The 27,717-nt window shown below is 42.0% G+C and overlaps 1 protein-coding gene across 5 annotated transcripts in view; it reads right to left on the bottom strand.

The window, feature by feature from the left end:
- CFAP61 (cilia and flagella associated protein 61) overlaps positions 1–27,717 on the bottom strand; it is a 293,467-nt gene that overhangs the window by 189,017 nt on the left and 76,733 nt on the right. For all 5 annotated transcript variants that reach the window (XM_011225478.3, XM_034641778.1, XM_034641779.1 and 2 more), the window contains 3 exons: positions 17,353–17,531; positions 15,107–15,146; positions 12,327–12,466 (listed from right to left, as the gene is read on the bottom strand). In XM_011225478.3, the coding sequence (XP_011223780.1) occupies positions 12,327–12,466; positions 15,107–15,146; positions 17,353–17,531 (359 nt within the window). The remainder of the gene's footprint in view (positions 1–12,326; positions 12,467–15,106; positions 15,147–17,352; positions 17,532–27,717) is intronic.

The following is a 27,717-nucleotide window of genomic DNA, read 5'->3' as shown; positions in this document are numbered from 1 at the left end:
ATTTTCTTGTTATCACCTTTATGCTAGGCCCTTTCCCTCTGTCTCATGGTGTATTACCAGGAAGAACTCCTACCTCCTTCTACCTGTTCTGCATGTCATCTTGCCCAACCTTCCCGGAAGTGAACTTATATTCAATAACCAGGATAGTTTAAGTGTTCTTTCGCCAAGGTTCAGGCCTGGTTCTAAAGCCACCTTGAATCAGAGAAACAGATCAGCTGGGGTTCTCATGTGTTCACATGGCTTCCTCCATCCAGTCTCCTGAGGGGGTCCTGCATGGGGCCATCTTGTTTCTTAACCCTTCCCCATAGGCCTTCAAGCTCCCAAGTCACCTCTCTCTTACACTTTCTCTCTGTGATATACGTGAATGCTCAAACCCATGATTCCCCAGGAAATGTCACCTCTCTATGAAGGAATGGTGAAGCCCCTGCCCACTTGTTCCTTCTTGGGTCTTGAAAGTTTGGCAGCCCTGGACCTGCTTCCCAATAAGTTTTTCTTCTTGTTCCATTTTAGGCAGTCTCTGACCTCAAAAATCAGAATTTATAGTACTTAATCAGACTGTACACATAACAAAATAGAAAACCATATATAAAAATAGAAGGAAAAAGATTTAACAGTTAATTTTTCAATCCCAAATTGAATGAATGGTTTTAGACACCTAAAGGAGTATGTGTACATGGATGGAGTCTTGCAGAATATAGGGCAACTTTATGATGCCAGTAAATGAAACCAAAATGATAGAAAGAAAAAAAAGTTGAGTCTTTCTGAAATCCAAAGAAGTAATCAATGCAATAGAAACATAAAACAACTTGATTTCAATATTTCAGTTTAAGCCAGCTAACCAGCAAAACAAAACAATAACGACAAAATTAAGTTTTCTGTTAGGTTCTATTCAAGGAGGCTGATTAAAAGCACCAGGACTGATATCACTAAAACACTCTCGATAATACATGGGCCTGAAATAGGTATAATAGTGACATGCTATTAGAAATGACAACCAGGCACGACAGAGTCACCCACAGAGAAGCAAATAAAAGAAAAACGCTGAGGGGACGAATCTTTTAAAAGCCAAAAACCTAGAGGCATTTTCATTTATGAGCAAAGTTGACAATTAGTGGTATGATTTAATTTAGTGGTAAATACTTATTCGTAGAAAATAATTTCTAATACAATAAATAAGTTTGAAACATATTCCCTCAAATTAAAAATGGCAAATTTCAGAAAAACATGGTTTGGAAGGGCAGGAAGATGGAATGAGTGGCAAGTTCATCCAAATGTATCCCCCATTCATGCATAAACAAGAGGAAGAAAAAGCCTATATGAAGGCTAAGAATGGGCAAGCATGAGCAAAAGGAAAAAGAATCATTTATACCATATTCTAACCTCATATTAAGTTTGGAAACATCCTAGAAATCACTATATAAAGTAAGAAGTGTTAAAAAGCCTTTAGTGCATATACATTTATAAGGAAAGTTAACATAAATATTATGTTCTCTTTTCAAAGTCAAAAGTGAAATGACAGGGAACCTTGGCGTGGAATTTGTTGACAGAAGAGGCAAGCATAGCTAACAACTGAATGAATGATTTGTTCCAGGGTTCACCAGCATGGCCAGAGGGCAGATGACAGACACAAATATAATTTCCCAAGGGAAGAAGAACGAGATTGGGTGGGAGACCAGAACATGAGGTCATGAAATTTAAAGTAACCAAACTTAAGAGCAAGAACAATCCATCCCAAATGTCAAGAGAAGTGAAGCAAAAAATGGAAGAACACAACATATTCTAAAACCATGGTATAAAAAGAATAGGTGTTGAGGACCTGTGCCCACGTGGCTGCCCCCTCACCTCCTTTCCCAAGAGGCCTTACCTCCACAATCCCTCGTCTGCTTTATTCTCTACATTCACCTTCATCAGTTAGACACTATATAGTTTCTCTCCTCCCTTTATGTCTTTCTCCTCTAACTAGAATGCAGGCCCCATGAGGGCGAGGATTTTTATCTGTTTGAGTCACTTCTGCTTGCCCGGTACCTGGAACGGGGGCTGGAACACACTGCACAATGAACGTGATGTATTGGCTGAATGAAGGCGTGCGCTGAGGCCTCTGGGAAAGAAAGCACTCGCCTGCAGCCAGCTCCCTCTCTCTCTGCAGTGGTGCACAGATGTCAGCCCAGAACAGTAGCAGTCATTCTGCCAACGGGATGGAAGCCAGCTTCGGGCTGGAGCTGCCACCAGGAAAAGCAGAGTGGAAAAGGGAAAGAAACCAAAACCCCAAAGATTCAAACCCTAAAGCCGGGCCTGTCTCCAGATCTCCCAGTTATCTGAGCCAATAGATGCCCTATGGCTGAAGCCACTTTGAGTTGGGTTTTCCTTCATTTCTAGCTGAAAGCATTCCCACTGATCATCTACGTCTTGAAATCTGAAAAGATGGTTTTACGAAAACTCAGGTTAAGGGGTTAGGTGTGTATGAAAAGACAGGAATTAGAAAGAGATAAGAGAAATGAACATTACTTGGTATAAGTAGAAAAAAATCCCTAAGACTGTCATAGTTCACCTATTCTTACAAGGTCTAGCCCAAGGGTCTATTTACACAATAGGAAAAGGGCTCCACCCCTCAACAGAACCAGAAATTACCAGAAAACCAAACGTTTAATGTTGATGTGGCTTACATGGTTCTAGAAAATCTGTATTTGGAAAGGAGAAAGAATCACTGTCCTTTCCTACCAAATGACGTGCCGGGGTCCTCCCCTTCATTTTTGCTAACAGAAAGAAATCTAAAGATCTTTACTTTTCACAAAGAAAGCCATCATCACGTTAATGTTGGTCTTTCAGGAAAGTGAAGTGGCAGTAATGTGAACTTTCCCAAAGCACGGGGTTCTCTTCATTTCCCAGATGCAGGTTTGGTGTATGAGATGTTTCATAGGAATGACTTACTTTTGCATAGCGAGGGAAAGCTGTATTCATAGAACGCAGCGGCGCCTCCAGCACTTCTCAAACTTAAATGTGCATAAAAATCGAGGGGATTGCTTGATAACAAAACAGAGCCCCAGGCAAACACAGTCGGAAGGCCTAGGGCAGGGCCTGAGATTCTGCCTTGGAGCGAGTTCTCCAAGGACGCTTCAGCTGCGGATCTCTGGACCAGGCTCAGGGTGGAACCGACCAGCATATGAAATACAGAGTTCTCCTGGAGTAAATCTAGGCAAATGTGAGAGGGGAAGCCACGTGCTGTGGGGGAGGGGGGTGGGGGAAGATACTAGATGCCATGTCCTCTCTGGCCTTGTGGCGCTGTCAGCCACCCCTGCATGGTCTTCCTTGACAAAAGGGACAAATAAACCCTTGTACATCTTTACTTATTAAAAGCCCAGTGTGCCTGTCACAGGTAAGAGGGACGCGTGTCACAGAGCTTCACGGCACAGGCCCTGGCTTATGAGGGACACCAGTGCTGCACCTGGACCCCTCTGCCTCCCTGGCTGAGATATAGGTGTCAGTGCGTGGCAGTGACTATGAAAACATCCTGGAACTTTGAGAGAACACTCTGGAGACACAGGGGCAGAAAAGGAAGGCCCTGTCAAGGCAGTGCTGCCTCAGGAAAACTGACGCCAGGGGTCAATGAGAGGTGACCGCTGGACTTCTGGGAGGTCACTCCCACACTCACATTTCTGAACTTCATTTTGGAAGATATGAAATCCCAAAGAACTCATTCTTTAACACCAATCATGTTTTAAAAACACAAATATCTCTGGGATGCACGAGTGTGAGTTTGTCTTTCCCCTTCACAGCACAGTTTTGTAGAAACACCTTCAGGTCAGCTGGCCTCCTTCTCAGCCAGCCAAGCTCAGCTGCCTGAGGGGACTACAGGGTTTTGTTTTGTTTTGTTTTTTAAAGATTTAATTTATCGATTTGAGAGAGAGTGAGTGTGTGTGTGTGCGCGCGCGCCTGCGCTTGCGAGCGTACAAGCTGGGGGAGCCGCAGAGGGAGAGGGAGAAGCAGGCTCCCCGTTAAGCAGGGAGCCCAAAGCGGGGCTCCATCCCAGGACCCTGAGATCACGACCTGAGCCAAAGGCAGACGCTTAACCAACTGAGCCACCCAGGCACCCCTACAGGGTTTTTTTATACATTCACCTACTCAAGGACAAGTTGGTTGCTTTCAGGTTTTGTGTTTTTTTAAGCTCTAGGCCCAACGTAGGGCTTGAACTCACAACCCTAAGATTAAAAGTCACATGCTTTACTAAGTCAGCCAGGTGTCCCGAGTACATGGCTTTTTAAAAAGAGCAGAGGGGTGGGGACGCCTGGGTGTCTCAGTGGGTTAAGCATCCAACTCTTGATTTCAGCTCAGGTCACGATCTCGGGGTCATGAGATGGAGCCCCACATCAGGCTCTGCATTCAGCATGGAGTCTGCTTAAGATCCTCTCTCTCCCTTTGCTCCTCCCTGCCCTCATTTGCCTGCCTGCACTTGCCCACGCGTGTGTGCACATGCCCTCTCTCTCTAAAAAAAAATAATAACAATTAAAAAAATTTAAAAAGCAGGGCGCCTGGGTAGCACAGTCGTTAAGCGTCTGCCTTCGGCTCAGGGCGTGATCCCGGCATTCGGAGATCGAGTCCCACATCGGGCTCCTCTGCTGGGAGCCTGCTTCTTCCTCTCCCACTCCCCTGCTGTGTTCCCTCTCTTGCTGACTGTCTCTCTGTCACATAAATAAATAAAATCTTTTAAAAAAAAATTTAAAAAGCAGAGGGAAGGAGGCAGTTCTCAAGATCATATTCCCTGTAGGAGCTGAGCAATACCGACAGGCAAAACTACCATGTCTAACATTAAATGTGTGATTTCTCTAAAAAGCTCTTTGTGCTTACAATTTAGTAAAAATAAAGAATTAAAGAAAAGACCTAAATGGCTAAAATCAATAACACAAGAAACAACAGGTGTTGGCAAGGATGTGGAGAAAGGGCAAGTGTCTTATGCTGTTGGTGGGAATACAAACTGGTACAGCTACTATGGAAAACAGTGCGAAGTTTCCTCAGAAAATTAAAAGTAAAAGTACCCTATAATCCAGTAATTGCACTACTGGGCATTTACCCAAAGAATACAAAAACACTAATTCAAAGGGATACACGCACCCCAATTTTTACAGCAGTATTATTTATAATAGCCAAACTATGGAAGAAACCCAAGTACCCATCAATTGATCAATGGATAAAGAAGATATGGTATACATTAGAATATTATACAGCCATAAAAAAGAGTGAAATCTTGCCATTTGCAACAACATGGATGGAGCTAGAGAGTATAACTGTAAGCAAAACAAGTCAGTAAGAGAAAGACAAATACCATATGATTTCACTCATGTGGAATTTAAGAAACAAATGAGCAAAGGAAAAAGAGAGAAACAAACCAAGAAATAGACTCTTAACTATAGAGAACAAGCTGATGGTTACCAGAGGGGAGGGGCTGAGGGAGAGGGGAGATAGGTGATGGGGATTAAGGAGGGCACTTCTCTGATTAGCACTGGGTGATGCATGGAAGTGTTGAATCACTTGTGTTGTACACCTGAAACTAATATGATGTTGTATGTTAACTATTTGGAATTACAGTTAAAATTAAAAAATAAAAAGATCTAAGCTTTCTCTAGAAAACAGTGGCCTGCTGCCATGTCTGCAAAAGGGACATGGTGGTGGTGACACACATGTGGGTTTTGAGGGTTGCCTCCCCCACACAAGCAGGAACAGGTTCTTACATGGAGAGGGGCATGGGACGCAGAGGAAGAGCAGAAAGCAGCTCCATGGATGGACAAGCCGAGAAGCGGCGCAGAGTGGTGGCTGGCTGGCCACAAAACTCACAGAGGAACAGAGCAAGGTTCCTGATGAGGCCTCAGATGGGAACAGTGCCAAAAGATCATGATTCTCTAAGGGTGCAAGAACTGCCTTGGCATGCGAGACTTTAATTTTCCAGAAAGGAACCAGGTGTACATTTAGCCCCAACTTTATATGCGTGTGATTAAAAAAAAAATGTAGCTGACACTGCAAATGGGTACAAAGTAAAGGAGAAACAAGGGCCTTGCTACAACCAGGACTAATTTCCAGACAACTATTGAAAGTCTCATTATTTTTTAAAAAATTTAATTTTTTTAACGATTTTATTTATTTGACAGAGAGCACAAGCAGGGGGAGCAGCAGGCAGGGGAAGAGGGAGAAGTAGGCTCCCCTGTTGAGCAGGGAGCCCAAAGCAGGGCTCCATCCCAGGATGCTGGGATCATGACCTGAGCCAAAGACAGATGCTTAACAGACTGAGCCACCCAGGCACCCCTAAAAAACTTAAATTTAATTTTTAATAAAGGCAAAATAAGTCAAAGTAAAAAGAGAGAGAGAGAAAAGAATATGAATTAAGTAATGAAACCACTAAGAACAAGGCCACTACTATAGCCAGACCTGACCCATTCCTGATCCTGAGTCCTCTGGTTGCTCTCCATTTCCAGTGTGTATTTATTCATAAAGAGAATCCAAAGTCATAAGGAAGTGTCACCAACACATTCAACTTAACAATGCAGACAGTATAAAGAACATTTTAATAAAAGTTCCACTTGAGGCATAATAAAAATTTTAAATATCAGTATATACAAAATAACTAAGATTTTCTATGATAGATGTAATCCATGCCCATGATTTTTAAAAAATCAAACAGAAATGAACAACCCGGGATGCCCAGGTGGCTCAGTTGGTTAAGCGTCTGCCTTCAGCTCTGGTCATGATCTCAGAGTCCTGGGATGAGGTCCCACATCAGGCTCTTTGCTCAGTGGGGAGTCTGCTTCTCCCTCCGCCTGCTCTACCTGTCACTCCCTCTGCTTGCTCTACCTGTCACTCCCTCTGCTTGTGCTCTCTCTCTGACAAATAAGTAAATAACATCTTAAAAAAAAAAAACAACCCAATTTAAAAATGCATAAAAAATCTGACCAAATATGTAAATATGTTACCAAAGTAGACATACAAATGGCAAACAGCATATGAAAAGATGCTCAATACCATACATCATTATGGAATTACAAATCAAATCAACAAGATACCACTACACACCTATTAGAATGGCAGAAATTCAAAGCACCAGCAGTACCAATGCTGGTGGGGATGTGGAGCAACAGGAACTCTCATTCATTGCTGGTGGGGTTGCAGAATGGTACAGCCACTTTGGAAGACAGTTTTGCTAGTTTATACAAAACTAAACACTCTTGTGTGCCTGGGTGACTCAGTCAGTTAAGCGTCTGCTTTTGGCTCAAGTCATGATCCCAGAGTCCTGGTATCGAGCCCTGCATCAGGCTCCCTGCTGAGCTGGGAGCCTGCTTCTCCCTCTCCCCCTTTGTGTGCTCTCTCTCTCAAATAAATAAATAAAATCTTTAAAACACAAAAACCAACCAAACAAACAAACAAACAAAAAACCTAAACACTCCTACCATATGATCCAAACTTGTGTTCCTTGTTATATATTTAATGAGCTGAAAATTTACACCCAAACAAAAATCTGGACACAAATGTTTATAGAAGCTTTACTCACAATTGCCCAAACTTAAAAGTAACCAAGATGTTTTTCAATGAGCTGATGGATAAATAAACTATGCTACTCCCAGACAATGGAATATTATTCAGCACTAAAAAGAAATGAACTTCAAGCCATAGAGGAACTTTAAAATGTGTATTACTTAGTGGAAAAGGCCAATCTGTAAAGGCTACATACTGTATGATTACAATTACAGGACATTCTAGAAAAGGCAAAACTGGAGACAAAACTTTTTACTGGAAACAGGAAAAAGATCTGTGGTTGCCAGAGGTTGTGGGGAAGGAGAGAGAGATGAAAGAGGTGGAGCACAGAGGATTTTTAGAAACTACTCTGTAGGATACTAAGACATTGGATCCATGTCTTTACGCATTTGTCAAAACCCACAGAATGCACAACAGAAAGGCTAAACCCCAATGTGAACTATGGACTTTGGGTGGTAACGATGGGTTGATACAGGTTCATCAATGGCAACAAATGGCATAAGTCTGGTGTGAGATGTAAACTGAGGGAGAGTCTGTGTGCAGGGATGGGGGTGGAGAAGAGGTATGTAGGAATCCTCTACTTTCTGCTCAGTGTTGCTATAAATCTAAAACTGCTCCCCCCCAAAAAAAGTTTATTAATGAAACAAAAATCAAACAGCACTGATAAACGCAAAGTAAAAAATAAGTCACCAGTCAAACCCAACCTCCTGGTCCTGCTCCTCAGGTTAAGGAAGTCCTATGTACACAAGGTTAATAATGTTAATAAAGTCCTGCGTACCTTGCTAGAACTTCTATGTATATGCAAGATAAAAACTAGACATGATGGATCCACAGTATCCTTTCCCCCTCCTCCTCTTTAATAACAGAACCAACTCTGGGCACATACCCAACCTATCAGTGACATACCCTCAGCCTCCTTACAGCCTCCTTACAGCTAGGGAGGGCGATGCAACCAACTTCCTGACCACAGTCTATGAGCAGAAGTGATGTAAGCTCCATAAAAGGGAAGTGCTTCTTCATTTCTCTTCCTACCCTTCTCCATGGGCTGAAAGGTGGCCATCCTTTGAGCCAGCTTGAAGCATGAGAAGGAAAAGAGCCCACTCTGGCAGAGGTCTAGAAATTTTAGGACCCCTAAATGCCATCGACCCCTCTGGCAGTCTGGTGATGCTAGGGGCCCTGCTCAGAATAATATTTTTAAATGTGTAAAATAAAAGACAATGAGTTATATTGAAATAGAGTTACCAAAATGTTTTTAAAATGTATGTTTTAGTAATATCAGTGTCTCCTAATTAATGCATTAAGTAACAAGTTCTGATTAGAATAAATTTAGTGAAATTTCAAAGTAAGATGAGCATACATATTTTGAGATATCTGGAACAACTGTAACATGATAGGAAAATATCCATGATTTCTACTTGTTACAAAGTTGTGGCTTCGGGAACACTTCTGAGGCTTGTTGTCTCTGTTCACAATGGAAGCACACACTAAATTTCAATTAGAGGTTATAAAATAAAGATGTAGTTTTTCTTTCCATTCAAATTCACAGACCCCCTGACTCATCATGCAGATGTTAGGTAGACACCCTCACTCTACCAGATGAGGAAGCAGTAAGAGAAGGAACCTGGGTCCCTGCACGACTACATGGGGAAAAGGCTGCTATGTCTGCACAACTGTGTGATAGAGGTGGAATTTCTATCTGGCTCAAGCCACTGTGTTTTGGGGTCTCTCTGTTACAGTAGCTTTACCTGAAAACACAGTAAAGAGAAGCAATATGTGAGGTGGTGATGAGTTGACTTTGGAAGCTAACTGCCTTAGTTCTTTTTTTTTTTTTTTCCTTAGAGAGAGAGAGAGACAGAGCCCATGAGAGCAGGGTGGATAGGGGCAAAAGAAGAGGGAGAGAGAGAATTTCAAGCTGACTCTGCACTGAGCAGGGAGCCCCATGCAGGGCTTGATACTAGGACCCTGAGATCATGACCTGAGCTGAAATCAAGAGTCAGACGCTTAACCAACTGAGTCACCCAGGTGCTCCTAACTGCCTTAGTTCTAATACGAGCTCTGCCACATACTGCTGAGTCACTTTGAACTAATTACTTAACCTCTCTGAGTCTTAGTTTCCTTACCTGTAAAATGGGGATAATAATAATGGTACCTACCTAATAAGGTCACTGTACATATTGATACATGGAAAGTGATTAAGAAAGTGACTAAAATGCTATAAACCTTTCATACATGTAAGCTATCAGTACAATTACTATTACTATTTGACTCCTTGCTTTTCTTACCATCCTAGACATCATTCCATATAGGATATATAGATCTGTTTCTGTTTTTTTCAAAACTGCATAGTAATGTGCCAAATGAAAATGCCAAAGGAATATTTAGCCAGCCTCCAAATATAAAGTGATCATTTAGGATGTTTCTCTAAGTTTCACTTAAAAGGCTAATATATCAATTACAGAGAAAGCTTTCTGAAACTACTCTACTTTGTTGTAAGACTTTGCAGTAATTTTAGTGAGGTCTCATTTACATTCTGTAAAATGTATCCATTTTAAATGCATAGTTTGATGAACTCCATAATATCTTGTAAGACTAAGACTACACATATAAGGCTTTAGCTTGAAAAGGGTAAATTATAGAAAATGCAAAGTATTGATATTATTCCTACCACACACATACACTGTTCATTTTCTATTGATCAAGATGGTCCTATCCTGAAACAGAGCTGTGGGGAGCCGCTCAACTGCCCATTTCTTCAGCGATGCCCCCAGATTTGTGTCTGGCAATGCAACCCTCCAACTCTTGAGCTCTGGGAACACACCTAAGTGCTGCCGACCAGCAGCCTCTGGTCCGGTGATGGGTCAGCACAGGACACAATCTGAGCCAATGAGAGGCAAAAGACTTTTGTGTTTGGGCTTCTGAAAAGGATACCCACCCCTATTTTCCCATTGGACTTGAAGTGATAAAAGGTCTAAAGCTACCTCACCCATCCTGCAACCACAGAGGAAGCATGGGTCTGAGAAGGGTCAACCTGGAAGAGACAGATCAAATAAGGCTAACTAAACCCTCTATGAAGCCAGCAGAGCCATTGATTGGATGGATGGATTCTTCACTTGACTGGATTCGTCACTTGACTCTGTGTGGTAATAAATTCTCCAGTTACTTAAGCCAATTGGATGGGTTTCTACTACTTGCCAGCACAAGAATCCTAGGCAGTACGCAAGTTGGGTGTAGAATTCCAAATTTTAGGCAATGTAAAGAAGGGAATTAAAAATCATCCCAGGGGCGCCTGAGTGGCACAGCGGTTAAGCATCTGCCTTCGGCTCAGGGCGTGATCCCGGCGTTATGGGATCGAGCCCCACATCAGGCTCCTCCGCGATGAGCCAGCTTCTTCCTCTCCCACTCCCCCTGCTTGTGTTCCCTCTCTCTCTGGCTGTCTCTATCTCTGTCAAATAAATAAAATCTTTAAAAAGAAAAAAAAATCATCCCAGATGCTCCTACTACCGCCCAGGGGCAACTGTTGACTCCCTCTAGTGTTGCAGGCCAGGTTCCCTGGGAGGCAGCCTCACACAGAGCTCTATAGGCTGGGATTTTTTGGGGGTGCGCTCTTAGGACTCTCCACCCCTGTAAGGAGTGACAGAAGCAGGACAGGGCAGAGGGAAAAGTCAGACTACAAGCAATAGGGTCACAACAAACACTCAGCTGATCCCACCGGGAGTTCTGGCCCTGGGAAGACCCTTTGGAGTTGTCCCTCCTTGAGGCAGGGAGCTGCTGGCTCTTTATACTGCGTCCCCCACCCCCACATGCAAGACTAGTCACTGGAAGCAGGCCGCCCTTGGGAGGGGCAAACTTGGGCAAAACCCTTCTCTTCAGTCCAGGGCAATCTCTTTCAAGGGGGACCCAGCTTCAAGCTGTTGGTGCTCACACATCCCATAGTTAGAAAGTGAGTTCTTTAGTCCTCAACAAGAGGGGTTGGGTGGCACAGTATAGTACCACATCTGCACGTCTCCTTTTGCTCTATTTTATTCATGTTTTTTCTTTCTCTAGAAATTTAGGTCATATTGAAATGCTGTTTTATATACTAGTATGAGCCTAGCATTACAATCTGAGCATTTTCCAATCATTAAGTATTCTTTAAATGAATTGCAAACAGAGGTAAAATTCCTTCACATAGTTACCATAAAATATTTAAACATTCTCCTACTATTGGACATTTAGAGTATTTCCAATATCTTTAATCCTTATATATAATTTCTTGTTTGCATCTCTGCAATCAGTTTTTAGGATGTATTTCTAGAAGTGGCATTAAGGGTTGAAGGATATGAGCCACCACAGCGTTCTGGACAAACTGCCCTTGGAAATTTCATGTCAATTACATTCTGACCACTGCTACATTGTCTCATTAGAACTGAATGCTTCCCTATTTCAGATCTTGCCAATTGATCAAAAATGATGTCTCATTTTTGTTTGGGTTTCCTTTCCCCTATGAATGATAAGTTTGAAGATTTTAAAATATCCATTGTTTTCTGTATGTTTTTCGTCCTAAGCAAATAGTCTGGCCATTTTTTTGGGGGGGGGTCAGTTTTTCTGTTTTAGTATCATATTTTTTTTTATTGACAATAAAATATCTGACTGGACAAGTAACTTCTCAATATGACTTTTTCCCTAAGTGTATTGGTTAAAATCACTTGATCAAGACCTCCACCAATAAAACAATTCTTAAATCATTAAGTTAAAATGGTAACAAGCTCCTTGATCCATTCTCTTTGTTTAATTTCATGGATTGCCTTTCGGCCAAACGTATGTCCACTTACTTGAGCAATCCAGCCCGATGGAAGACATAGAGATCCTGCTCCAGTGTACAGTTGTTGAAGGGGACAATCTTCACGAAGTTCTGGATGAGGGCAAACTCAGGGGTGAGGTGCGGCACAGAAATGGTGCAGAAGTTCTTCTCCTAACATGTTCGGTGACCAGGACACACAGGAAGAGAATCAGAAACCATTCATCACTAAACAAATTCCAGCTGTAAAGCACTACAGAAAATAGGGAGTAAAATGGGCAAAGGACAGGGTGCTCAAGTTCAACTTTCCTATAATTTGGAAAGCAATCATTTGAAATTCAAGACAATAAGGAACTGCAAGCATACTGAGAAAATCTCTGCAAGTCTGGCTGAAACCTAAATAAATGAATATTGTAAGCAATAGGACCCATTCGGCATATCTCCTTTGTGGAAGTCAGTTTTGAAAGTAAGGTCCTTTGTGCTGGCAAATTCGCTTGCACCCTGGAGGCCATGAGGCAGCGTGCTGTCATAGGGAAGGCCCTAGGGTTGCTAAGTGATAGAGCACCAGCCCCGGTCCCCTTCCTCTGAGATAAGAGAATGGTGCTCCAGGCCTTTTCTTCTTTAAAATCCTGTATTATACATGAATGGACATCTGTATTTTATCATGACATGATCCCATTTAGGTGGACAGATCTAAGAATGTGTTTAACCTGGGAAGTGTGTTTAATTAACAGGTATAAGGATCCAGATGTCCTCAGAGCTTCCACTTGCCCCTGAGATCTGCACTGCCCAATATGGGAACCAGCAGCCACGTCTGGACACTGGGCATTTGGGAATGTGAGTGACTGGGGAACTGAGTTTTTAATTTTATTTCATTTTAATTAATTTAAAATTTAAATATAAAAACTGATAATTCAGTTATTGGAAAAGTTTTATGTATGTTGGAACAATTTGGGTATATGAATCTACTTATTCAACTGTAAATTTTATGAAATCTAAACACAAATCAAGTATTTCTGATGAAAATGTAGTGCTGGTATTGAAATGTGCTACAGGTGTAATAATACATTTTAGATTTCAAACACTGGGAAAAATGTAAAATATCTCATTAATAACTTTTCATACCGATTACATGTTAAATGATTAAATTTGGGGCATATTCAGTTAAAATATATTATTAAAATTGATTTCACCTGTTTTTTTGCTTTTTTTTTTTAAATGTGGCTGCCAGAATATTTATATTATTTATGTGGCTTGAATTTGTTGTCTATCGGACAGAGCTGTCCTAGACCATCTGTGTTCCACACAGCCCACTTGACCCTCTGCCAGGTGCCTGCAGGAGTGGCCTGCTCTTCCCAGAGCTAATTTGTCCCTTTGGGATCTCGCCTCCTCCTGAACCCTGTGAAGGCATTACTTGTGCTAATCCAAAACCCTGGGGATGTTTGTGCAAACCAAAGGAGTGAATCATTGTTTGACCTTATCTTCCTTCTTTCTAGCAAAATAACACAGCTCCTTTTGGGGAACTTGAAAGTCAAGCTGTTGAAATACTCAAGCTGAAAATAAGGAATGGGTGCCAAGTCTCAGTGGTCTTTCTCTGGGAGGAGGAGACTATAATGAATTGCTTTGACTCAGATTTGAAGGATTTAAGGATGAATAATAAAAGTGTTTTGTTCCTCTCTCCTCATATCCTGAAATAAAATAGAATTAAACCGTAAAAGTGTCTTTTACCTTATAAAAGCCAGCATAGTTTTGTAATGCTGAAGATCTGCCTTTACATGGACTTCAAAGTGGGAGTGAATTTAAATGTAGGGAAAATACTTTGGGGCATCTCTGAGGGAAACTGGCTTTGTAAATCCTACCTTAGGATAATTTACATTGCTTTATGAGCTTCAAAATGCCTTTAAATTAATCCCCAAAAGTTACAAAAACAATGGAGACCATTACTGCAAGTCTTCACTATATTAACTAAATGAGGAAATACAACCTATGCTCACATAGGCTTCAGGAAACATAATTAAACCATCTTTGTTTTTTGCCTCAGTAGAAAGAGTATCAGGAAAAATAAGACAATGGATATTTTGCTTGTAATTAACCAACTGAAGAAGTCTAGTTATTGACTTGACTTAACTGATAGGGGAGGCATGGAAAAAGTCTTCATAAAAATCCATTTTTTTCCTCAATTGCCTTTCTTTCCCACTTTCTTCCCTCCAATAAAGTGAGAAGAAGTTGATTAGACTCTCCATCCCTTGACAACAATGAACCAAAAATGGAGGCAGAGAACAGGAATGGAGGATGTTGTTTGCTCTGGTCTGTTTGCCTGAGGCCCATCCACCAAGCCAGTCATAGTGGGTTGAATGCCTCCTCCATGTCAGGCACTGCGTCAGGTGACACCACCAGAAAATCAGCCACAAATTCCTACTTTACTACTCTCAGAAAAGCAATCTAGTGGTTTCAGAATTCTTTGAGCCAATGTAAGCTCTAAAGTAATATGGCAGTCTAATCCACTTTTGTGTCGTTTCTGACATTTTCATGTACTACCAGGATTCTATTAATTATTTGATTCTAATAACACACTGTTAAAGCTATCCTTAAAAGAAATTAGACATTGAAAGGGAACTATTAAAACAGCCATGACAATATTTTGAAGAGTTCATGATATATCATTCAACCTTATTTTCAGAACACAGAAGCAATTTAAACCTCAACATTCATGGCAATGTACATGTTTGGACAGCAAATATGCCATTTTACTTTTCTATAACTTTTCTAGGTTACAAAATCAATTATAATACTCAAAATTCACCATGTACTTACAGGAAAAAGACTGAAGACAAAATTCATAAAGTCCAGTGATCTGTAAACAAGACAGTGAGCATTGTCACTGACCCGCAAGCAAATACAGCATCAGTATATATTTAGAGAGATTTATGGCTCTCTTCCTGCCACGTAGTGATAGCCAACCACTAGTCAGAATTTGTGTCTACCTGAACATTAATCAAGTTGCAGAAAGTCATAAGCTTCATATTTCAGTAATAAAGTATTTTTCTATTAACTAAAGACATTATTATAGCAATTCTGTGACATAATCCCTCCCTTTTTTGTTAGAGCTGTCAGAGAGATGTGGGTGTATTATAAGCAATCCTGATCTTTTTCTCTTTTACATGCAAAAGATTTTCTGACCACCTATGGTTGTATAGTCACAGACAAACCATAATGGATCATCGAATTTCTGTCTGAAAATTCAAAAGTCACATTCAAAGCACAATCATATCTGAACACACAGGGAAAAATAAATGTACACAACAAATCTAGAAGGGTTTATAGGCTTTTTAGATGTCTATGATATAAGTAAAATAAAGATTTCCCTTTTCAACTTCTAAGATTTCCAAAGAAATTGAAAACATAAGAGGAAAAAAGTACAAGTAAAACATGATTCTAAGTGAGGTTGGGAGACTGGGAATATGTTTAAATACATTCTCTACGGCGAATGGATAAAGAAGATGTGGTCCATATATGCAATAGAATATTACTCAGCCATCAGAAAGGATGAAAACCCACCATTTGTATCAACATGGATGGAACTGGAGGAGATTATGCTAAGTGAAATATGTCAAGCAGAGAAAGACAATTATCATATGGTTTCACTTATATGTGGAACATAAGGAATAGCATGGAAGACATTAGGAGAGGGAGGGAAAAATGAAGGGGGGATTTCAGAGAGGGAGATGAACCATGAGAGACTATGGACTCCCGGAAACAAACTGAGGGTTTCAGAGGGGAGGGGTTGGGGGATCCGGCTAGGCCGGTGCTGGGTATTAAGGAGGGCACGTATTACATGGAGCGCTGGGTGTTATACACAAACAATGAATCATAGAACACAACATCAAAAACTAATGATGTACTGTATGGTGACTAACATAACATAATAAAATTAAAAAAAAATACATTCTCTAAGAAGGAAATATCCAGCAGTACTCTTGGTCATCTAAAGGATACTCTGAACCTTCCAGTCTATGAAAATGGGCCAAACTTTTCCTCTTCCAGATTGTTCTATGAATAAAATTGTGGAGTCAGTGGGAATTCTAAAGGGGATGTGGAATCTAGGCATCAAGGTCAAAGGTCCGCTTCCAGACTATAGATGGCAGCAAGCACTTAACACATGGGGATAGGAAGGGGGGTGACTGAGTGGTCTGGTGGGCGCCCAGGTTTTGTCTGGCACCTTGCCTCCTCCTTCTAGCAGCTGCCCTGGATTGTTGTTTGGTGTTCTACTGGCCCCCTTCTCAGATTACATTTGGGTGAGGCTTCAGCCCCAAATTTGGGATGGGGGGAGAGAATGAGGCAAAGGACTAAGCTGTCATCATGTGCTGGCCTGGCCCCATCCATCAGCTCAGGAATGAGCACACAGTCTGATCGGGTCCGATGGGGCTTGAGCTAGAAAGCCAGGCTCAAAGTCCTTCTCACTAGCTTCTGGTACAGAGCCTGAGCCCATTGTCCATTTGGGACTGTCATTTGTCTGAGAATGGGGCCAGTGGCAGGGAACCAGAGGCAGGACGCAGAGAGAGAAACTTGGAATTTGATGGGGTTATCTTGAATCAAGCCACATTGAAAATCAATCCCACCAGTGGACTTATCCTTTGTGATATGAAGCAATTATTCCACTTTTCAAAAACCAGTTTGGGTTGGATTTTCTGATACTTGCAACCAAAAGACTCCAGACAAGCAACCACCTAAATCCAAAGCCTCCCCCCACCCGAATGCAAACTTTAGAGAATGGAGAGCAGCACTGGTTACATAAGGGATGATTTTCCAGATCCCCAACTGTTACAGAGGTGAGCCAAAATCTGGGCAATCCGGTTCTGTGGCCCTTGCCCAAATTTTATGGACTGAAACCTCTGGGACTGGGCCCCAGAAATCCATGCTTAAAAAACAAAACAAAACAAAACGGGATTAGGATGTGAGGCCAGGTTTAGATACCATGGGCTCCACAAGATTAAAATGTGAGGCCACCAATGCCACAAGAAAAGCCTTACCATAAAAGACAACCTGGGATCAGTACTTGCCTTGCTTCGTATTTCTCCTCAATACAAAAGAGCTGAATACAAAAAGCAGCTGAGGCTCCCTTGTAGATGGGGCGGAAGTCACTGGTCTGCTCGGACAGCGAAACGGACGCCAAGCTCAGACAGCTGACAGAGCCATTTGTATCACCCATAGTGGACCGCTGACTGAGGTTTTCTATGTCCTACAGCAAGGAGACAGGAGGAACTGAGTGGGAATCCTATTCATTTTCTGCAATTTAATGGGCTACTGGTTGCATCCTCTCTACATTATACGGTCTACCTAGGACAGATGTGACAGTCTCACCTGAAACAAATCATCCTGAGCCAGGCCTAGTTTTAATGAGATGTTCTTTTTTTTTTTTTTTAAGATTTAATTTATTTATTTGGCAGAGAGAGGGAACACAAGCAGGGGGAGTGTGAGAGGGAGAAGCAGGCTTCCCACCGAGCAGGGAGCCTGATGTGGGGCTCGATCCCAGGACCCTGGGATCATGACCTGAGCCGAAGGCAGGCGCTTAACGACTGAGCCACCCAGGCGCCCCTTAATGAGATGTTCTTAATGAGATATTCAAGATTTATTAAAGGGACTGAAAGAAGTCCTCACGTGAAGTCAGAAAATGAATGGTTTCCGTTGGTCTTTCACATAGGATCCATATTTCAACTGCAACACTGGTAGAAGTTAGAGTGTGGTAGTAGTATATACCTATCAATTCCATAAGCAAAATACCTGTCTCCCAAAGTGTTTTCATTGTGATTTTGTGCTACAAGAATTTTTGGATCTTGGGACTGTTTGGGCAGTTTGGTGATGAAGTGGAGCCCAGGGGGTCCAACCGGCGGGAGCCATCAGGAAAGCTATTGTTAGACCTTCCTGTTTCATTTTAGGGGCATCTAAGAAGATGTTATAGCTCAGTTAGAGGAAAATGATTCATTCCGAGATCCTTCTCAGTGTTCTTTTAAATCAAAGTAATTCATCAAACATTAAAATAATATCAGCACTAAAACCTTATGAAGAAAATCAGGAGTCCCCTGTCCCTCCAATTCCTCTTCCCATTGGCTAGCCCTTTCAACTTTCCCATTTCTTTGGCATTTACCTCCATGTCTCTGAATATGTGCTCAATCTCTTGGAGACTATGATAGGCAGAACAGTGGTCCCTGCAAACTGTACATGGCCCGATCCCCAGGACCTGTGCATTTTACAGAGCAACAGGGACTTTGCAGAGGTCATTAAGTGAAGATTTTAAGACAAGGACATTATCTTGGATTATCTAGGTAGGCCCAATATAATCAGAAGGATCCTTATAAAAAAAGAGGCAAGGGGTGCCTGTGTGGCTCAGTCAGTTAAGTGGCTGCCTTCGACTCAGGTCATGACCCCAGGGGTCGCTTAAGTGGCTGCCTTCGACTCAGGTCATGATCCCAGGGTCCTGGGATGGAGCCCCAAATTGGGCTCCCTGCTCAACAGGGAGCCTGTTTCTTCCTCTCCCTCTGCCCACCACTTGTGCTTGCTCTCTCTAGTACTCTCTCTCTCTCAAATAAATAAATTAAATCTTAAAAATAAATAAATAAAGCAGTAGGGTCAGAGTCAAGAGACTGGAAGATACTATGCTACCAGCTTTGAAGATGAAAGAAGGTACCACATGCCAAGGAATGCAAGTGGCTTCCAAAAGCTGACAAAGGCAAAGGGAGGGATTCTCCCCCAGAGCCTCCAAAAGGAACGGAGCCCTGCCGGCACCTGGATCTTAGCACTAGTTTGGGGTTTCTTTTTTTTTTTTCTTTTTTTTTTAAAGATTTTATTTATTTATTTGACAGAGAGAGACAGCCAGCGAGAGAGGGAACACAAGCAGGGGGAGTACGAGAGGAAGAAGCAGGCTCCCAGTGGAAGAGCCTGACGTGGGGCTTGATCTCAGAATGCTGGGATCACGCCCTGAGCCGAAGGCAGACGCTTAACGACTGCGCCACCCAGGTGCCCCTCGTTTGGGGTTTCTGACTTCCAGAACTGTATAATAATAAATATATGTTGTTTTAAGCCACTAAGTTCATGGTAATTTGTTACCATAGTGATAAAAAACTAATACAAAGATCTGGCTTCTGGCATTTGGAGAACAGAGTGGGAGGAGAGGACAGGGGTTTCTCCATTTGAAATGGAGAGTTCCACTTGTCTGTTTGTCTTTCCCCGTTACACAGCCTCACACAGTGCGGGCTGAACCTGAATTTGGAGCTGCTTCCATCCCATCTATCCAAAAAACGGTCATCTAGTTGTTTCACTTGAGTATGGCGGACAAGCCAGGTGCTGTCTGTAGGGACTCTAGTGTCCCCAGCACTGCATAGCAGACTGTCAGACCCCTCACTTCAGCCTCGTCCTCGCCTTGCCTTCCAGAAGCCCAGGCCCTGGGCCTTTTGTGGACACAGAAGGAGAAGTCACCTGCTTTCTGCTAGTCCCTCACCTCACAGTGGTGCTGGACCTTCTCCTTTCTCTGCTGTGTTAAGCCAGTGTAAACTCCTCCATCGATTTTCTTCATTCTCAACATTTTGAAAGGGCTCACCTTCCAATATCTCCTCTCTTAGTCTTGTTGTCTTTGTGGATTTGTGCCCTTCTTATTGCTTTACTGTCATTTCCGTGGTTTTTTCCAGAAGGGAGAGGAGATAAACATAGGACATCAATCCACCTTGTTGACCCAGATGCCCTCTGGGGGTCCAGTATGTCTAATGCAGCAGAGAACATCCTGTCCCTTCTTCCACATCCACATTCTGGTTTGGGCCCCTACAGGCATAGCTACCTCTTAGAAATAGAGCATGCCTCACCCTCTGCTCCCTGCCTCATTCTCTCCTCCCCGGAGCCTGAGGAGTCAGTGCCCTGGCATGGGTGTCACCAGAAGCAAACTCTGAGCTAAGTTTATTTGGGGAGTGATGCCAGGAAATTCTGCAAGGAGAGTGGGGAAGAGAGGCAAGGAAGGGAAAGACACCAATGCAGAATGTCCCACTCAATCCCACTGAGATCCTTAGGACACTCCAGAGAATAAATCTCAGAGCTGTCCCACCCAAGAGGTAAAGAAACTGGGGTACGGATTCTCCAACTACTTTCATCCATTGTCAGATGGCTGCTCCCCAAAGATTCTGAGCTGCCTGCAGGCACAGTGCCAGAGAAAGACCAGGAACCTGAAGTCCTTGTCCTCAGGTGCTGAGGAATGAACAGTGCCAGAAGGACACAGGCAGGGTCCCCCGGCAGATGCTAAAGTGAGATTCGGAAAATGGACCCTGGCCTACCTGATGCACTCTCTTCCTAGCAGCACATCCTGCTCCTGACTGCATGCGTTCTGCTGTCCTCTGCACACTTAGCCCAGGAGGGCAGACCCTGCTTCAACGGTGAAGTCTGCCTCCAGCCAGGTATGTACACTGAATTCAGCAGGCGGAACTAGGAAATCCACTTGTTACGGGTCCAAGCTTTGTTCTCCAGTTCAGTGTTAGCCAAAATCAAGTGGCACCTTTATCCCTAGCTGACTTCTGTGTAGGCTTCTTAATTGTTCAGAATCTGGAGAAGAAAGGGGTACCAAAATTTGGCCCTCTCTCAGAATTCTAATGTCTGGGATTAGTGTTCCATTAACATAGTCCTCCCAGGACCTCCGTGGAGATGACCTGACTTCCTGTTCTTTCAAGGGCTCTCCAGACTTCTCAGGTTGACTCATGAGTCTAGAAGAGGTGATGGGGAACCCACTGAAAGCTCAGAACTGGGCTCACCACTGGGGCATGAGACTGTCTGATCATGTGAATGTCCCACTTAAAACTTTCAAAGCCTTCCTCTGGTCCTTAGGAAAAATTCAAAATCCCAAGCAGGGTCCACAGAGCCCTGCCAAATGACCTGAATCCTTGGGTTTCTAGCAGGAAACAGAGGGCACACCCTAGTGCAGCAGACCAAGGAGGTTCAACAAAGGACCACATGTGAAGGTGTGGGCAGGGAGAAGGGAAACCAACAAAGGAAGAAGAAGTGCCCCAGGGGTGGCAGCTGGCTGAAGATGCTACCACCCCTTGGCCTGAATCCATAACAGTATAACTTCTAGGACCAAGCTGTACAAGGGATAACAAATAAAGGATTTCTCAGTGGAGGAAGACCTCATCGAGGAAGGCTTTGTGGAGTGAGTGCTAAAGAAGGTGGCAGCTCTGAGCTGGTAGAGAGAGGCAGGGAAGCCTGGAGGAGGAACGAGCACGCCAACACTCAGTGGAGAGCAGCGAACCTCTCCAGCACAAAGACCCTACCTCCATTTCACTAGTGCTTTCACTATGGACTGCTGACAAAATCCCTCAGCTGTGGCTTCTTCTATGATTCTCGCCTGCAAATGACGAAGGCAAGACATTTAAGCAGCACCTACAGTGGTTCAGAGCCCCAGCTCTGGAACCAAATGCCTTGGGTTCAGATCCTGGCTCCATGGCTTACTGGCTTGGGAAAGTCATGGAGTCTCCGTGGCCTCATTTCTAAAAGGGGCTAAAAGCAGCACCTGCCTGACCAGGTTGTTAGGAGAATAAAATAAGGACAGGTAGAGAGAGAGATGCTAGCACAGCGCTGGCTCCTCCTTGCTCTCCGTAGATGTTAGTTATTACTTCGTTTTTCTTATTCTTCTGTGCAACTTGAGAGCTGCACTAAGTTTCTTCCAGATGCTTTATTGAGGTATAATTAAGAGTAAACTTATATATTTGAAGTATACCTTTTGAAAAGTTTTAACCTATGTATGCACCTATAAGAATATCATGATAATAAAAATAATGAGCACATACATCACTCCCCAAAGCTTTTGTGTTTCTAGGTGCCCTTCCCTCCCACCCTGTGCCACTCGGCCAACCACAGAAAAACGATTATCTGCTTTTTGTCACTATAGGTTATAGGCTGACTCTATTTCTGGATCTTCTATTCTGTTCCCTTGGCATCATTATCACGGGGGCTTAATGACAAGAACTATATAGTAGACCTTGAAATAAGTAGTATTAGTCCAACAACTGTTCTGTTCCAAAGCTGTTTTGGCTATTCTAGGTCCTTTCCATTTTCCATATGAATTTTGGAATTAATTTTTCAATTTCTAGAAAAATTCCTCCTGAAATTTTGACTGGGAACGCATTGATCAATTGGGGAAGAATTGACACCTTGACAATATCAAGTCTTCGAAACCAGGAACACGGGATAGCCCTCCATTTATTTAGGTCTTATTTCATTTCTCTCAGAAATTTTTTGTGGTTTTCAGTGTACAAGTCTTGAACATCTTTTGTCAGATTCATCTCTTAGTATTTTGTATATTTGTACTAGAGTAAATGGTGTTTATTTCAATTTCTGGTTATTAATTGCTATTACGTAGAAATAAAATTGAACTTTGCATATGAATTTTGTATATATTTAGCAACATGCTAAATTATTTACTAGTTCTAGTAGCTCTTTTGTAGATTCTAGATGATTATGTTATATCTGCAAATAAAGGACAGTTTTAATTCTTTCTTTCCAATCTGGATGTCTTTTATTTCTGTTATCTTTTTCTGCTGGCCTGAACTTCCAGTATAATTTTGAATAGAAGAGGTGAGAGCAGACATTCTTGCATTGTTCCTGACCATGGTGGAAAAGTATTCAGTCTTCTACCCTTAAGTATGATGTTAGTTACAAAAATTGCCTCTATCAAACTGAAGAAGTTCTTCCTGATTCCTAATTTTCTGAGAATTTTAATGAGGAATGAACGTTGAATTTTCAGATGCCTTCCTTGCATTTTTAAAAGAAACATTAGGTAATCTTTTTTAGCTTGTTAATATGGTGAATTACATTGATTTTTTAAAAGTAGGTTCCATGCCCAGCGTGAAACCCAACATGTGGCTTAAACTCACAACCCAGAGATCAAGACATGAGCTGAGATCAAGAGTTAGCATGCTTAGCTGACTGAGCCACCCAGGCGCCCCTGATTGATTTTTTTATGTTAAACCAACCTTGCATTTCCAGAATAAACCCTACTTGGTCAAGATGCACTATCCTTTTTATATATTGATTCAAATTGCTAAAATTTTTATTAGGATTTTTCCATCGATGTTCATGAGAGACACTAACCTGGAGTTTTATCTTCTTATAATCTCTTTTGTTGTGAGAAGACATACTTCAGATGACTTAAATCCTTTTAAATTTATTGAGATTTATTTTGTGGCCCGGGATATGGTATACTTTGGTAAAAGTTCCATGTGCACAGGAGAAGAATGTGTATTCTGCCATTTTGTGGGTAGAGTGTTCTATTAAGTGTCAATTAGCTCGAAGTTGTTGGTAGTGTTCTCAGAATCTATATTCTTACCAATTTTCTACTTCTTCCATCAATTATTAAGGGAGGGATATTGAAATCTCTAAATATGGTCATTTATTTATTTGTATTTGCAGTTCTATCAGTTTTTGCTTCATGTGTTTTGAAATTCTACTAGATGCGTATTTAGGATTGTCATGTTCTCTTGATCTTTGTTATTTCTAGTAATATTCTCTGTCCTGAAGTACACTTTGTCTGAAATGAACAAAGCTACACCAGCTTTCTTTTGATTAGTGTTAACACACTGTATCTTTCTGTATCTTTTTTTTTTTTTAAGATTTTATTTATTTATTTGACAGAGATAGAGACAGCCAGCGAGAGAGGGAACACAAGCAGGGGGAGTGGGAGAGGAAGAAGCAGGCTCATAGCAGAGGAGCCTGATGTGGGGCTCGATCCCACAATGCCGGGATCACGCCCTGAGCCAAAGGGCAGACGCTTAACCGCTGTGCCACCCAGGCGCCCCTCTTTCTGTATCTTTTTAATTTGAACCTATTGTATCTTTGTATTTAAAGTGCATTTTTGGGGTCCCTGGGTGGCTCAGTTGGTTAAATATCTGACTTCCGCTCAGGTCATGATCTCAGCGTCCTGGGATCGAGCCCTGAGTCAGCCTACACACTCAGTGAGGAGTCTGATTCACCCTCTTCCTCTACCTCTGCCCCTCCCCACACTTGTGCTATCTCTCTCTCAAATAAAAAATAAAATCTTTTTTAAAAGGTGCATTTTTGTAGTCTCCATATAATTGAGTCTTGCTTTTTCATCCAACCTATCTTGGCCTTATATAATCTTTGACTGGGATATTCAATGTATATTACATTTAATGTAATTATCAATATACATGTAATTATACATGATTGATATACATAATTGATAATATGATTATCAATATATTGATATAGGTTTGTCTACCATCCTATTTGTTTTATATTTGTCCCTCTGTTCTTTATACTCCTTTTCCATCTTTTTGCCTTCTTTTGGATTAGTTGTATGTATTTTTTAAAAGATTTTATTTTTGAGTAATCTCTATACCCAACATGGGGCTTGAACTCACAACCCCAAGATCAAGAGTCACATGCTCTACCAACTGAGCCAGCCAGGTGCCCCAGTTATATATTTCTATGGTTCCACTTTCTTCTGTAGGTTTATTAAGTATAACTCTCTGAATTTGATTTGTAACTTCAATATTTTTTAGAGTTTCTGAGATACAGCTTTAACTTACCACATCTATCTTCAGGTGATATTATACCACGTCAGGTATGGTAGAAGAGCCTTCAAGTAGTATATTTACATTTCTCCCCTCCTGGTTTTTGTACTGTTCTTGCCATACATTTCATTTTAACATCTGCTACAAGCACTAAACACATTATGTTCTTTTTATTTTACTTAAGCAATCAATTATCTTTTAAAGAGATATAAATAATAAGAACAAAATCTTACATGTGTACCCATCCCATTACTGTTTCCAGCACTCCTCATTCCTCTGTGTAGATCCAGAGTTCCATCTGGTATCATTTCTCTTCTGTCTGAAGGACTTCAACATTTCTTGTAGTATGTGTCTGCTGGTAATGAATTCGTCCACGTTTTGTGTGTAGATGAAAATTTTACTTTCATTTTTGAAAGACAATTGGTGGGTATAAAATTCTAGGTTGACAGTTTATTTTCTGCCAGGTCTTTAAAGCTGTGACTGCAGCGTCTTGCTGCTTGCATTGTTTCCAACACGAAATCTGCTGCAACCGTTATCTTTGTTCCTCTCTTCCCAGCTTGCCTTTCCCCTCCTTCTGGCTGCTTTTAAAAGTTTCTCTTCATCACTGGTTTTCCACAATTTGATTATGATGGGCTTTGATACAGTTGTCTTTGTGTTTCTTGCGCTTGCTTTTTATTGAGCTTGTGTCTGTGTGTTTACTGTTTGCATAAAATCTAGAATTTGTTTAGTCATCATTTCTTCAAATATTTTTTCTATTTCAACCTCTCCCTCCTCTTCTTTATGAACTTCATCTGCACACATATTAGCTACTTGATACTATCCCACAGCTCACTGATACAATGATCTTTTTTATTTTTTAATTCTCATTGGTATTTCAAGTTTACTTTTCTTTCTGCGATGTTTAATCTATGGTTAATCCTTCCATGTATTTTTCATCTCATGAATTGTGGTTTTTATGTTTAGAGATTTTATTTGGGGTGTTTTTATATCTTCCATGTCTCTCTTTGAACTTTGGAACTTACATAGTTACAGTAACTGTTTTAATGTTCTTGTTCACTAATTCTAATTTCTGCCTCAGATCCACGGTGGTTTCAACTGGTTATCTCCACCTTATGAATCATTCCTTCTCAGTTTTTTGAGAGCCGGTAATATCTTCTTTGATTCCAAACATTGTAATTTAACCTAGTTGGGTGTTAGTTAATTTTGCACTCCTATACACATTCTTGAACTTTGTTTTGGGACTCAGTCACTTGGGAGCCATTTGATCCTTCTGGTTCTGCTCTACAAATATGTTAGACATGACCGGTGCAGTGCTCTCTCTAGAGCTGATTATTCCCACTACTGATGCAAGACTCTTCGTGCACTCTTCCAGTGCCTTGTGAGTCATAAGGTTCTCCAGTCTGGTTGATGGGAACGGGCACTGGTTCTAGCTTTGGATGAGCACTGGGCACTGTGAACTGGAATCCTTTTGGGAGGTTCTTTCCTTAGCCTGACCTTCACTATTTTCTCACGTGCCTGTGCTGATCAGTCTTCAGCTGAACATTCAGGAGAGACCCTCTGCTGGTGTCTAATATCTCTGAGCAGCTCTCTCCTCTCTGGTACGCTCTCCTGCAAACCTTAGCAGCTTTAGTCTCCACGGACTTACAGATCTGCCTCCTCAACTATGGGAGTCCACTGGCTTCCCACTGGGATCTCTTGTCCCATGCCATGCCCTGAAATTCTCTCAAGATAGGAGGCCAGGGCAATCAGAAGACTTGCCTAGCTTGTTTCCCATCTCTCAGGCATCACTCTCCTTGGCTATCTGATAAGTAGTGTCTTAAAAACTGTTATCTCATATACTTTGGCCACTGTGGTTTTTCAGGCAGGAGAATAAATCTAGTCTCGTTACTCTACCTTTGCCAAAATCAAAAGACCTTAGCACTAAGTTTTTCTTAGTGTCATACAACACTCTTTAAAAAGTCCCCTCCTCCGGGATGCTTCCCATCCTCCTTTCTGCATACTGAATTAGGGTTCTCCTCTCCCATACCAAGTCACTAACTCTTGAAGTCTGGGGCTGTATTTTGGTCTCATGAGTACCCTCAGACACAGCAGAGTGCCTGGCCATCGTGCATGCCCAGCCCCATGCAGAGACTAAATCAGCACTTGAAATATAATAGCCAACCAGCTACAGGTTGGATCCTTTTGTGGCTTGGGGCATAAGAATGCATTTTCCATAGAGACAGTATGTAAATCTGAGAGGAAAAGCCAGGTGGCCTAGGGCTAAGATTAATGTCCTCCCTCCATCCTACTTTTTCCAAGGTTTTCTTTGCATGAGTTGATGGGCAAGGAGGAACAATGTTTTGTCCAAGGTTGAAAAGGAGAGGGAAAAACAGTTAGAGGCTAGAGTCTTAGAAGCAATGACTCAGCACCTGCTCCCCATCCTGGGCTCAGGGAGGGGTTCTGGGCCCAGCTGGATGGAGAAGTCAGGCAGAGCAGAAGCTGAAGGAAGTGTGTAGGGAAACACACCTTGGGATTCTGGCCACACGCAGTGCTGATGTAGGACCAAGCCAAAAACATTAGCCTAGAAGTGAGCCCATTTTCCTTCACCACCCCCTAGGTGAGGCCTTGTTCCTAAGGACACAAGAGACATGCTCCAAGGTCCTGCAGGAGTATGTGAGCACCCAGAGCCCGGTAAATTTGGGCATTTATATTACTGAAAACCCATCAGTGGTCAGAAGTTGGCAGAGCTGGAACAAATAGCTGGATCTGTTGGCTTGTCTGTCAAATCCTACGTAATCTATTACATGGCTGACTGTGGCCTCCTTTGCTGTGGATTTACCCCTTCTTTAGGTGAGGGCAGCAACAGCACATGCAGAGATCTGA

This window comes from Ailuropoda melanoleuca, chromosome 13, assembly GCF_002007445.2.
Source record: "Ailuropoda melanoleuca isolate Jingjing chromosome 13, ASM200744v2, whole genome shotgun sequence".
In the NCBI taxonomy this organism is placed as follows: domain Eukaryota; kingdom Metazoa; phylum Chordata; class Mammalia; order Carnivora; family Ursidae; genus Ailuropoda; species Ailuropoda melanoleuca.
Note: the sequence above shows the minus strand (reverse complement) of the source record. Positions and strands in the feature narration are given on the sequence as shown.